The sequence below is a fragment of the Salvia hispanica genome, chromosome 6 (assembly GCF_023119035.1).
Source record: "Salvia hispanica cultivar TCC Black 2014 chromosome 6, UniMelb_Shisp_WGS_1.0, whole genome shotgun sequence".
Lineage (NCBI taxonomy): Eukaryota > Viridiplantae > Streptophyta > Magnoliopsida > Lamiales > Lamiaceae > Salvia > Salvia hispanica.
The window spans coordinates 25,046,728-25,060,085 of NC_062970.1; the positions used below are offsets into that span (position 1 = coordinate 25,046,728).

General features: G+C 34.0%; 1 protein-coding gene across 1 annotated transcript; it reads left to right on the forward strand.

The window, feature by feature from the left end:
- The first annotated feature begins 3,710 nt into the window (after positions 1-3,710).
- Positions 3,711-9,309, forward strand: LOC125196502 (dol-P-Man:Man(6)GlcNAc(2)-PP-Dol alpha-1,2-mannosyltransferase-like). The gene is made up of 10 exons (XM_048095035.1): positions 3,711-4,055; positions 4,621-4,708; positions 4,796-4,955; positions 5,119-5,336; positions 5,473-5,768; positions 6,595-6,709; positions 6,798-6,936; positions 8,430-8,626; positions 8,728-8,817; positions 8,901-9,309. The coding sequence occupies exons 1-10, from the start codon at positions 3,784-3,786 to the stop codon at positions 9,030-9,032; spliced, it is 1,707 nt and encodes a 568-aa protein (XP_047950992.1). The 5' UTR covers positions 3,711-3,783; the 3' UTR covers positions 9,033-9,309.
- The last annotated feature ends 4,049 nt before the right edge of the window (positions 9,310-13,358 follow it).

Here is a 13,358-nt window from a genome sequence, read left to right on the forward strand (position 1 = left end):
CACATTTTTTCACTCTACTTTATCATACTCAACTACTCCACCTAAAATCTTGTGTCATTCAATAATATATACATCTTGAATGAAACAGAGAGAGTATAAAACTTTATAGTTGTGGATCTTATTTGGGCCTAACTGGGCTGGTTCCTGGGTTTGGGCTGGGCTATGCATGGGCCTAGGTTTCTAATGATCTTGGCATGAATTTAAAAATATGGCTCAATTGGAGCTCATTTAAACATATGGGTCCAAACCCGCTTCATCATGGCTGATGGGTCAGGTTGATATTTTTTGTCTGCCCCCTCTGTCCATTTGGACATGATTACTGATATAATATGATAGAATGTATTCAAGTTATGCATTAAAATTACTGGTTGTATATAATCTTCATCATAAATTGAATGCATGTTTAATTGTTGATTGCAATGCCTCATTCTATGCATGCATGCAAATTGAAATGCAATAAAATACAACTTAAAATAGATGTTGTTTTTAAAACCATTATGTTACTGATAAGCACTCTTTAATCACATCATGTGATGATCTCAAATGGCTTGGTCTCCAAAATTCATGCACGTTTGTTTTTGCTTCTTGCTTTTTGCAAGTTCTATTTTTCCCATCTTCATCTTGGGCTAAATAAAATCTTTTTGCACCTTGCGCAATATGAAATACTTTTCATCAATGTGGACTATATTGTGCATGTCTTTGAACTTAATTATCTTTAAAATCCGGTCAAATTCCAAGATGTCTAATGTCAATCTTAGCTCTAATAGTTCATTAATAGCTTTAATAAGGCTCGCTTTAACTCATCTTTCCACTATTGAATTATTGCAAAGCAAGGGTGCTGATGTTGCCCCTTTTAGTGTAATACTATAAACATTAGAGTAAAGTAAGATCATGCACAAGTAACTTGTTGACCAATATCTTGTGCATGTAGCTCGCCTCTTGTAATACTCACTCCGTTTCTTCATAGTTGATGCGAAACTTTTTCGGCACGGAGTTTAAGAAATAATACTTTAGTATGTTAAGTAGATATAGAAAAAAGTAAAAAATGAATAAAGTAGAGAATAAAATAAGAGGGGTAAAGTAAGAGCGAGAAAAAAAGTGTTAATTATTACTCCTATATGTGGAAATAACTCAACTATAAGAAAACTTTCAAAATGAAAAAATGGCTCAATTATAAGATAATGGGGGAGTATTATAAACTTTAGAGTAAATTAAGATGAAGACGTACAAGTTTTGTTGACCAATATATTATACATGTAGCTCGCTAAGTATACGTAGAACTTTAGTTGACCTTTCTTCATTATACCTCTCAATGGTATGTCGTTAATGCATCTTTCGACGATTGTTGTGCTGAAATGGAAGGAGACTTTAGAACTCTAATTTGTCGCCAAATCATTTGTCAATATATTCACATTATTATTGTTTTCTAAATCTACATTTATTTACATTATTTTTGTTTCATGCATTTCAATTCCTTAACCAGCCAATCTCGTATGAGTTCTTCAGTATAGGGTATAGGGTACGTATAGTACCAAAGTAAGGCTAAATTCATAACCAATACATTTTCAAAATTAAAATTATTGACTTCTCCAAATGCAATAAAATGAAAAATAAAAAATAAAAAAACAAATAGAATTCATCAATCCATTTAATCAAATATTACTACTTCATGTGTACTATTCAAAATGATCGCATTCTTGAATAGCATATTAATTTAAATAGGTAGTTGAATATGATAAAATACATTAAGACAACATAACTGAATATTTTTGGGATAAATTTATTTCTAAATATTATAATATGTGACATTTTAAGTGGTATAGAAAAAGGAAATGTAATTATCTTCAAATGGAATAGTAATTCTTTTACATTAATAATGTGTTCGTAAAATCTAGTGCCCAAGGCAAAGAATAAATAAATGACAAATTCTAAATAAATTAACAATTAAAATTTAGAGTGATGATAAATAATTAAATTTTGTACAACTAAAATAAGATTATATTAATAATTTTATGTATTAATTATATATTAGAATAATAAATGTAATAAATGGACAAGTTAGAAAGACTTATTAGCCTTTAACCTCATTTTTTATTTTTATATTTGAATTTCATTTCTATTATTTTTAAAATTTGAATTAAACTATGCACTAAATATTACATTTATGGTTCCAAAAAGAAAAAATTATACACAAATCATAAATATATAACCAAAATATTATGTATTTTGTATGTACTATATATGTACTCATAGGGGAAACACATATTGCTAACTCAATACTTAATTGCTAACTACAATTAAACAATAGACATTAGATATTCAAATTAAGGGTCTAGATTATCAATCCCGAAATGTCAATACGATCAACAAAAAAACGTCAATAAGGATATTAAGGTCAATTTACAACAAATTGGTTGTAACTAACTTTTGAAAAATATCTCATCTTTAAAACACATACTATAACTTTCTCGATTTAAATTATTTTTACGCACAACATATATCAAATTAAAGATAATTTCATAAAGATTCCAACAAGATCTCACTTGCATATGTTCCGACGTCAAAATTTATAAAAAAAATTCAAAATTTTTTAATTTTTTCATACATCAGAAATGTCAACATAATATATAAAATATGTCAATATTATACATGTAGAATGCCAATATAAGCAATGTGTTAACATTCTCAAACTATTGTGTTGATATTTTCGAAACACTATATTGACATTTTCATCCAAAACTCTAATTTGGTAGTTTTTTTTATCTTTTTCGATTTAATTAATAAAATCAAAAATTATACGTGGCAAATTGTAGAGTACTAAGTTGTAGTTAGCAATTGAACACTCCAATTAGGGATGTCAATCGGGTCGGCCCACCGGGTTTCGGGCCAACCCTATTCGGGTTACGGGTCAATCGGGTGCGGGCTAGTCGGGTTGTGATTTCTTTCGGGTTATAAAAGTTCAATCCTAACCCTAAAAGCTCGGGTTTCGGGCTAGCCCAACGGGTTAATCGGGTTGCTACCGATAAGATTAACATGCGATCAATCCCATAAATAATGATGAAAATTAGTTATATTCATAAAATGTAAAATATTTAATAATGATAAACGTGAGATATATGCTTAAACTCAATCATAAACATGATCAAATACTAAATTTTGAGATATTTCGTAAAATTTTAATGCATATTTTAGAAATTTAAATAATTTTTTTGTGAATTTAAAGTTTTTAGTTTATTTATCAATTATTATATTAATAAAAATTCAATATATAATTTATATATTTAATATAAAAATTTAAAGTTACTTTTTTTTAGTTATCTATAATTATAAAATCAATCAATGAAATGTTGAATTAGGAGTAAAAATTGCAATAATAAAAATTTTATCGGGTTTCCGGGCCAACCCATCGGGTTTTCGGGTCTAGCCCTAACGGGTTGCGGGTTAATCGGGTGCGGGCTAGTCGGGTTGTGATTTCTTTCGGGTTATAAAAGTTCAATCCTAACCACCCTATAAATTTGGCGGACTATTCGGGCCAGCCCACGAATTGCGGGCTACATTGACATCCCTAACTCCAATGTACTCATATATTTTAATTAAATAATTAAATAAACCTATTTTTTTTCAAATAAACTAGGAGTAGTTTTTAGTTGCACAAAATTTGATTATTTCTCGTAAAATTTAAACTAACTCGACCCGTTTGAAATAGAAGGTCGGAGGCGGAGCTAACTGACATTTCCGCAAACACACACAGCTCCAAAAAATCGCTTAATTTCGGCAAAAAAAATGGCTCTAACAACGAGGCAGCGGCGCTCCTCGCCGCCGGATCTCCAGACGGCGCCGTCCCCTTCTCCCTACTCCAAGCTCGACAAGCCGGATAAGTCAGCCGGCCACGACGACCAGAGGCTGGGTTGGTTCCTGCCGCTTTTGTCGCTGGCAGTGCTGCGCTACATGAGCGCTTCATCCAACATCATTCACGACTGCGATGAGGTCTTCAATTACTGGGAGCCTCTCCATTTCCTACTCTACAAGACCGGCTTCCAAACTTGGGAATACAGGTCACTGCCGATTTCAATTTTCGCTTCTCCCTTTTGTTTATAATTGAGTGCATTTGCTTTGATCGGCTAGTTTTACTTTTGCGGCGATTAATTGAGTGACTTGTGGTTGTGTTGTTGATAAGAGATGGTCGATTGTTGCTTTCCCTTAATTGTGAATTGCGTTTCGAACGCCTTGAGGATCGGTGAAGGGTTTATCATCAACATGTTTACAAGTTCTGTTTCATAAATGCAGAGGATATACTAAAATTGATAAAAATCCATAATATTTGCACTAGAAGCTGTCATCAATTGACCTGTTTTTGTTTATGTGCAAGGGTTTTGCTTGAGAGTTGTCAGTTTCCTGTTGATTGGGGAGGTTTAAGACTATTCGCTCTCGTATAGCTTTTAAGGTCGTTTCTGAGTAGGTTTTTTATTTTATTTTTGCTGCTATAACTTTTCAGTCTTGTTCAAGATTGTGCAAATCTTTTAATGTGTATCGCTAAGTATTGTACAAAATTAATCGAAGAGATTGGCATGTTTTTACGTAATGGATTCCAACATCCTTTATGCATCCTGATTCCTGCAGCTCCCAGTTCGCATTGAGGTCTTACTTATATATTATTTTCCATAACTTGGTTGGTTATCCGGCTGCTTGGTGGTTTGGAGAAGAAAAAGTAAGATGTCTCTTCTCCTCCCTTACTTTTTATGCTGGATCCAATTCTTCTACTCATCTCTGAATCCTTTGTGCTTAATTATCTCAGGTGAGAGTCTTTTATGCTGTGAGGATTTTTCTTGCTATTCTGTCTGTCATTGCAGATGCTGCCCTTGTTGTGGCCCTTTCTAGAAAGTATGGGAAACGTCTTGCTTCGTATACACTGGCAATGCTATGCTTGGCCAGCGGTTGTTTTTTCGCTAGCACTAGTAAGTGCAATTAATTTGATAGAGGCGGTTGTCTTTACTCTTCATCATATGCATTTTTAAGTGCCCCTGCTGACTTTTTAACCTAAACAATGCATGTAGGATAGAGGCCTAAATTATCAATATGTTCACCAACTAACTCATGATTTTACTGCTGCATATATAGGTTTCCTTCCAAGTTCGTTCTCTATGTATGCGATGTCTCTATCATCGGCACTTTATCTTTTTGAGAAACCCGCAGCTGCAGTTTTAAGTGCTGCCACTGGAGTTATTCTTGGTTGGCCATTCTCAGTCCTGGCATTTCTTCCACTAACAACTTTTTCCCTCAAGAAAAGGTTTAAACATGCATTTTTGTCTGGCGTCATCACTTCTCTTTTTCTTTTGGTGAGTTTTATTTTCGGACAATTCAAAATATCTAACTCTAACCAATTTTATCAGTCCATGCACCTATTAATCCACTGCCATCTTGTCCAAATTCTCAATTTATCTTTTGTTTGATATAGTCGTTTACATGTCCCAGGCACTATCGGCCGTTGTTGATCACTACTACTACGGAAAGTGGACGTCATCCGTTCTCAATCTATTGATATATAATGTTTTAGGTGGTGGAGAGAGCCACTTATATGGTACTGAAGGGCCACTTTTTTACCTGAAGAATGGTTTCAATAACTTCAACTTTTGTTTCATCCTTGCTCTTCTGTTCATTGTGATCCTTCCCATTGTAAAGAAAAAGTATGCTCCAGATTTGTTAGTCATCATCTCACCTGTCTATATCTGGCTGGCTTTTATGTCTTTGCAGCCCCACAAGGAAGAGAGGTAAATTTTGCTTTTCTTCTTTTGAGTCTGCGTCTTAAACTTAGTTTTTCTTTTCTCAACTCTTTAAGATATCGTCTGTAGATTTGACTTCTTTTATAGAATCTTTATCTTTAATCATGAATGTTATGTTTCTTAAAGTGTTGTTTACAATATGTCTTATCTTTCAAGCTATAAGAAAACTAATATCTTTTTCTAATTGTCTTTTGTTTAATTGTCTCCGTGTTGAAACATAGGCATATATAAGCAATTTATTAGTATCCTACACCCAAAAATTCTAACGCAAATTGACTGAGGACTCTATCAGGTTTTGGATATCTTGTTAGCAATCACTGTATATAATCGAAAGGGATAATAGCCATTTAAATCATGAAGTTTGGTCAAATTCTTGTTTGTGCCATGACTTTTGAAATTGGAAATTGGAATTAAATCACGAAGTTTCAATTTTTCTCAATTGTCTCATCCAAAATGTCGTCTTTCAATGATATTCAAAACAATTTGTTTCATTAAAATAAGTATTTTTTTTTCTTTTTTGTTCCTTTATTTTTTTTATTTTGTTGATATATTGTCGTTTTTAACATCACCAAAAGACGTCAATTTGTGCATGGATGAAACCATTGAGAAAAATTGAAACTTTGTGATTTAATATTCCAATGTCAAAGGTCATAAGAACCAAACTTCATGATGTAAATGGCTATTTCCCTAATAAAAAAAGTGATAATTTACTTGATTTCTTCAGTATCTGTTCATTAAATCAGAGAAGAGGTTGAATGTACTTAGCTAGTGTAGAGTGAATACAGATGACTATGGTTATATTGATGTTTTGCAGATTCCTTTATCCAATATACCCTCTTATATGTGTTGCTGCTTCAGCTGTCATTGACAGCCTTCCTGATTTATTTCGGGATAAGTACAATCCAAATGATCCTTCTGTTCTTGTTACGGTATCACTTCTTTCTTCAGAAAATTATCTTCTTATTATGGTATGGCTCGGTTTAGCTGATTGAACTTACTTTTGCTGTGGTTGCACAGATAGCAAAAACTATGAGGCCTTTGGTTCTTGGACTCATTTTATGTGCCTCTCATTCAAGGACATTTTCCTTAATCAATGGTTATTCGGCTCCTGTGGAGATTTACAAACATTTGGAACACTATGATGATGTTGGGGAAGGTAGGAAACTCCTATTATTTTCATTTACCATGCATCATTAGTTCCCTTTATTTTTAAATTCTTAGTATCCGAACTGTGGTCTTACATTACTAAATCTTAGGCCTTAAGTTCATTAATTTCATTTTGATGTGAACTAAAAAAATGAGATCTTAGAGTTTTAACCAGTGTTGTCAAAATATCGTTCGGGTCGCTCGGGTCGCCCGGGTCGCCTGGGTCGAGACCATCATCGCCCCAACATGGGTGGGTTGATCGAGATACAGGGTCGCCGCTGGGTCGAGTGGGTCGCCCTAAACACATGCTATCTCTGATTTTCTCAAATCTCTCAGTCAGATGGTTTCTAACTCTTTCAATCACAATTCTCTATATATATGCATGCACCACATCAAACTTTTCAAACCTACTTTCTACACTTTAGAATTCGGCCTCTTCACTCCTAAACAAATAAACAATTCAAAGATCTTTTGCTGCCACCCTTCATCTATTCCTTTGTTTTGATATTTTCAGACAATGGTTTCAATTATTTATTGTGTTATGACTTATGAATTGTTTTGATATTTTGATCATTTCTATTTTCCACTTTATCTCTATTCACATGAATTGCGTCTACATTTATATTATTTGATACAGTATATTATAAACATTAGAGCAATATATTTATTTTATTTAATATTAAAAGGCAAAAAAATTAGCCTAGATTTGTGGGTCTCTCGATCCCGTCGACCCGCGGCCCGAATTTTCACCTCATCGACCCAGTGCGCCCCGCGACCCTAACAACACTGGTTTAAACTACTGAAATATTTTTTTCCCAACAAGAAATACTCCATATATAAAATACTTATGTTTCAGTCGAAGTGCTATTTGCTGCAAAAATCTTCAAAGCTGGACTCAGCAAGTGTTATTTTTTAACACTCCTGTCCACTATCATTAGTCTTGGCAGTGGATGCTGATTTTAATGTAAAATTGATAAAATATGAGAGAAAAAATAATTGGAATATTATTAGTTGAAGGTGAATAAATAGGAGGGAGAGGAGAAAAGGTAAGAGAGAGAGTAGGAAAAAGTGGTGGGTGTCATGTTGATGTTACCAATTAATGGAAGGAGACTTTGTGGACGGACCAAAATGGAAAAACAAAACTATTGGTTGTTGACGGAGAGAGTATGATATAATGTAGCCTGAGTTTTTTGTTAATGTGGCTATTATGATTTGTCAGGTTGTGTACTAAAGCAGAACGTGTTAAAACTAACACCCTTATATTTGACCCAAAGATTATACCCTATTGTGCGTTGTGTCCATTGACAAGATTTAAACATATAAAAACACTTGTGTTCTCCGTTATATCTTTGATTTTCTGTGATATAAACTTTATTATATTTTTGCAATGCCTCTTAAATGTATTGAACGTTTCCAGGACCTTTTATTCTGATTCATATACAGGTTTTCATGTTGCATGAATTTGTTCGTGCTTACCTTAATTTGCCAAGCTTCATGATATAGGTTCAGTCCTGTGTGTTGGAAGTGAATGGCACAGATTCCCATCATCTTTTTTTGTCCCCGAGTACATCGGACAGGTGAAATGGATAGATGACGGGTTCCGAGGTCTTCTCCCTCTCCCGTTCAACGCTACCTTGGGTGGCACATCTGCTGCTCCGCCCTATTTCAACAACAAAAACCTGGCTTCAGATCAACAATACGTAGTTCATCTTCCTTGTTACTAGAAATTTGAGAACATGTACATTTCCTTACCATCAATGACTTAACCTTTCTCCATCTCTTTCTTCTAATAACTGTGCAGCTCCAAGATATAGACAAATGCACTTTCCTTGTAGAGTTGCATCTCGAAAGACCTTACATTCCTCGTGGGAGCGACTTGAATACATGGGAGGTCCGAACTCTCTCACTCTCACTCTCACTCTCCCACACACACAAACACTATCAGTTAGTTACCTAATGGATTATTATTTACAGGTAATGGCAGCAATGCAATACCTGGATCGCGAAATGTCACCTCCCAAGTACCGGTCATTCTTTATCCCGTACCTCTGGCAGCAGAATAATGTCTTCGGTTTGTACAAACTACTGAAGAGAATACCAAAATGATAGCCCGTAAACAGATTCTCCAAATCACTGCAACAGCTGTATTATGAGCAGACCATCCACTGATTCATGCTAATTCAACCCATAGACTCGCCTATATAATCTATTGGAGACTGTTCCCTGTAGAATGGCAATAGCTTTCATCAGTTTTGTTGACTGTAGATTATCTTGTTGGTCTGACTCTCTAACTCTAGTTGGTCCTCGCCTATGGTTTTACTTTTACACTTATGTCATCATCATGTGGAATAGAAGGGGAATGGAATGTCAATTGCTACCTCCATTTCATTTAGAATTAGGAGTGGGTATTCAGTTAGTCAGTTATAGCTTAATCGATAACTGATATTTTCGGCATGTGTTTGGTTTTGGTTTTGGTTTTGGTTTTGGTTTTGGTTTTGGGATGAATCGAGTATCGGTTATAACCAATGACCTTTCAGTTAAACCGAATAACTAATTGTTAAACAAATTCATGAAATATAAACTCAATTTACTGAGTTTACTTTATGCTGTTTAAGTTTTTAATATATATGTTAATTGAGTTTCTAATGTATATTGATTGTAGTAAACGGTGTGTGCCTGTATTGATTGAATTGTATTGTCGCGTTAATTCGGTAGTGAGAAACCTTTAGTGGTGACCAGAGAGTGACCAGAGCATCATTTAGTCTACAATGCAGATGACTGATACATATTTGCTCAAACCACATGAATTAAATGCTTGTGAAACACAACATAAATGAAACAGTAAATATAATGTGAAAAATATTTCTTATTATATAGTACTCCCTTCGTTTCCACTTTAAGTGGAACATTTCTAATTCGACATGAGATTTTATGTAGTGTTGTTTTGTAAGTAAAATGGAGAGAATGAAATAAGAGAGTGAAATAGTAGAATGATGTTTTTATATTTAGAAACGTGTCATTTAGAGTGTGACATCCAAAAAGAAAATGTATCACTTAGAGTGAGACAGAGAGAATAATATGAAAATAAAGATTTGCATATACAAACAGCTCGAAATGCGTGTTTTACAACATACGCCCTAACAATCTATACAATGTCCATCATTTTAAATAAATGAGTGACGATGTCTCAATATTAGGCATCCTTAGGTAAATGGACTAATCATCTTAACCTTTAAAATTTCCAGTTGCTAACAATTGTCGCATCACATGATAAATTTTAATTTTCAAAAACAGTCAATTGCCACCGTTTGGGTTTTATTTTGGTTATTGTTTGCATTCGTGTGGTTTCTTTTTCTGATATTTGAGATTATTGCATTTTTAAATGAGAGATTTCAGAAAAAGGGGTTATATTCGCTGACCTTTCGTAATTTGACATTAATTTTGATGACCTTTAGTTTTATGGGATGGAGACATGCGTATTTTTCAAAATAAGGGAATTTTGATTTTTTATTCTTTTTTTCTTCTTTTTTATTATTATTTCCCTTCCACCATTTATTAACCGACTGAATTACCCTTCACATATTTATTCATAATTTATATAAAATCATCCAACCCTACCCGCCTCTTTCTCCAAGCAAACCCGCCTCCATCCTTTCCTATCTCTTCTATGGCGTTTTTGGAGGGACTAAAAATACATATGTACAATATATTGTAGTCCAGCTTTTGAATCTCTTCTTTCTCTTTTATCTTTTCCATATAAAATAATATAAAATTGATAACTTGATTAACAGAGAATTCATACTGTTTTGTATATCTTTTGTTCAATAATTCATGTACATATTTTCTCACTTTTTGGAGACGACAGACAACAAAAATATGTATATTTATATTGCATACGCATATATAAAACAAAAAAAATTTGTATATATTCCTTATAACTGCCGTGGAGGAGAGAGTGTATATATATTGGGTATACCTTGCAGAAGTGGAGAGAGTATACATCTATTTTGAATCCCTTACAAAAATGTTGTGGAGGAGAGCAGAAGAGGGAGGAGGCAGGTTCGAATGATTTATATAAATTGTGATTGTGAATAAAAATGTGAAGGTTAATTTTGTCAATTAACAAATGGTGGAAAAGAAATAATAATAAAAATGAAGAAAAAAAGGATAAACAATAAAAAATCCCTCATTCTGAGAAATACGCATGCCTCGATCTCATATAACGAAAGGTCAGCAAAATTAATGTCAAATTACGAAAGGTCAGCGAATATAACCCCTTTTTCCGAAATCTCTCTTTTTTAAATTCCCAAAAATTATAGATTGCCTCAACATAAATGTTACATAAGTCTTATGTATCTTTGTTATTGTCTACTGGCGCAACAAGATTGTGGTCATGATTTAATGGGGATAAGATCTTTGTCTTGTTTAAGGTGATCGTTGTCTATTGTGTAGGGTGTTGTTTATATGATACTCCTTCCTTCCACGAATTTCGCATTTAAATCTGTGTCATTTATCAGTGCAACTAATAGCAACTTCAACAACGGGATCGGGCAACTCGCCGTCTTGCTCTTCCTCTTTCTCTTCTTTCTTTTCAAAGTCACGATCAGAAAGGTTGAAATCCGGACCGGAAAGCGCTGGTTCGAGCCCAGCTCGTGACAAGGCCCTTTGGGTCATAGAATATCTCGGCGCCTTTCGTTTTCTCGTTAGACGGATGACTGTCCCATTTCTGATAAAGACGGGATACGATCCACTTTGGAGCTGATTCACTTAATGCGAGACTGGTGTTTTCCGACGTGGAAACGAAATATGGCAGTTCCAAGGTTCTGCAAGACTTGGATGAGTCCTCTATTGTTTCTAAAAGCTCTAAGTTTCTGGGTAGTGATTAGCGACCGGCATTAGCACTGACGGGAAAAACAAGTATTGGCTACTCCCTCTTTTGTGCTCTCCCTTTTATCCAACAAATAGAAAAAAGACAACAGATCATTTTCTATTGGATCTGTAAACTAGGCTTAGTAATATTCATGAACAACGAGCTTCTTGAAGCTCTGAAATCATTCCTTCCGGCTGATGGACTAGCCGGGGCATCCACTCCGCCCACTGGACTTTCTGTGGGTGATGGTGCTCTATAGATTGAGCCATTACCAAGGAGCTAATTCGTTCAGAACTCAGTTGACTCCTTCTATAGATAGATAAGGCGGAGCGTCCTTGGTTCAGCATTATAGCACATAGGGCTTCGGCCCTACTACAGCGCTTCGCTAACTCGAAGCGCCTCGCTAGGAGAATCTAGCTTCGCTAACGCTCGGCTAAGTCTTGAACCTTCGCGTTGACCGTTCGCTTTCTCGTCGCTAGAGCGTTTTCTCATTGCGCGGAGCCCCAACGAGGAAGGTCTTAGTGGTTTATCATTGGGTCAATAATGCTAATCCCTCTTTTTGTTAGTTTATTGCTATCTCTGTTTTTTTTAAATAGAAAATTTTAAAAAATCATGAGTTTTAATTTATTAAGAATAGGATAAGAGATATGATAAGAAACATGGTAAAGTAAGAGAGAAAAATATAAAAGATAATAGAATTAGTGGATCGTGAAATCCACATTATTAATAGTGTTTTAATGGTATAGGTGGTAAATAAATTGATGTGTAGTAGTGTTTTAAAAAGCGGACCGAACCAGACAGCTTTTTTTCAAAAATTTGTGTCTAATGGGATTTGAACCATAGACCTCATAGAGATCATGTATGTAAGTCCAACTCAATTACCACTCCACCACTTCAATTGTTGTGGTTAACTTTAATTATTCTTATAATCAATGAATAAATTTTCATTCATTCTATGATTAATTATTATTTTTATAAATTGATTAATTCATTATAATTAATTGTAAATAAAATATGTTAATTAAATTTATTATTCAATAAACTTTAATAGTAATTTAGTACACTAAATTTCAATATTGTTATATATATATATATAGGATTGTGATCAATTGAGATTATTTAGGCTAATTGAGAAATGAGATGTAATATCAGCCACTCATTTCTATTAAATGAGTGGTCCAAATTTTGCCACACAATAAATATTATTAGATTAATTTAATATGAAAGAGTAAAACTGTCTTTTTGCGTTTTAATTTAGGGTTCTTCATCATATTTCATCTTTGATTGGCGATTCTGGTGAGAATTTCATGATTCAATCCTATCATTGATTGAATCTATTTTAACGATTTATGATTCAATTGATTCGCAAAATTAGACTCGGCCGGTGTCAATGATTTCAACGATAGCAGATTTGCGATTCAATTTTTGAAAAATAGACGACCAGTTCGACTGATTTCTGTGTTGATTTTGAAGTTTTTCGGTCGATTTTTCCGACTTTGATTCTGTTTTTATGTTCTATTTGTTTATCTCCAGTCGAATTTGTTCCTAATCAATTTTTTCTT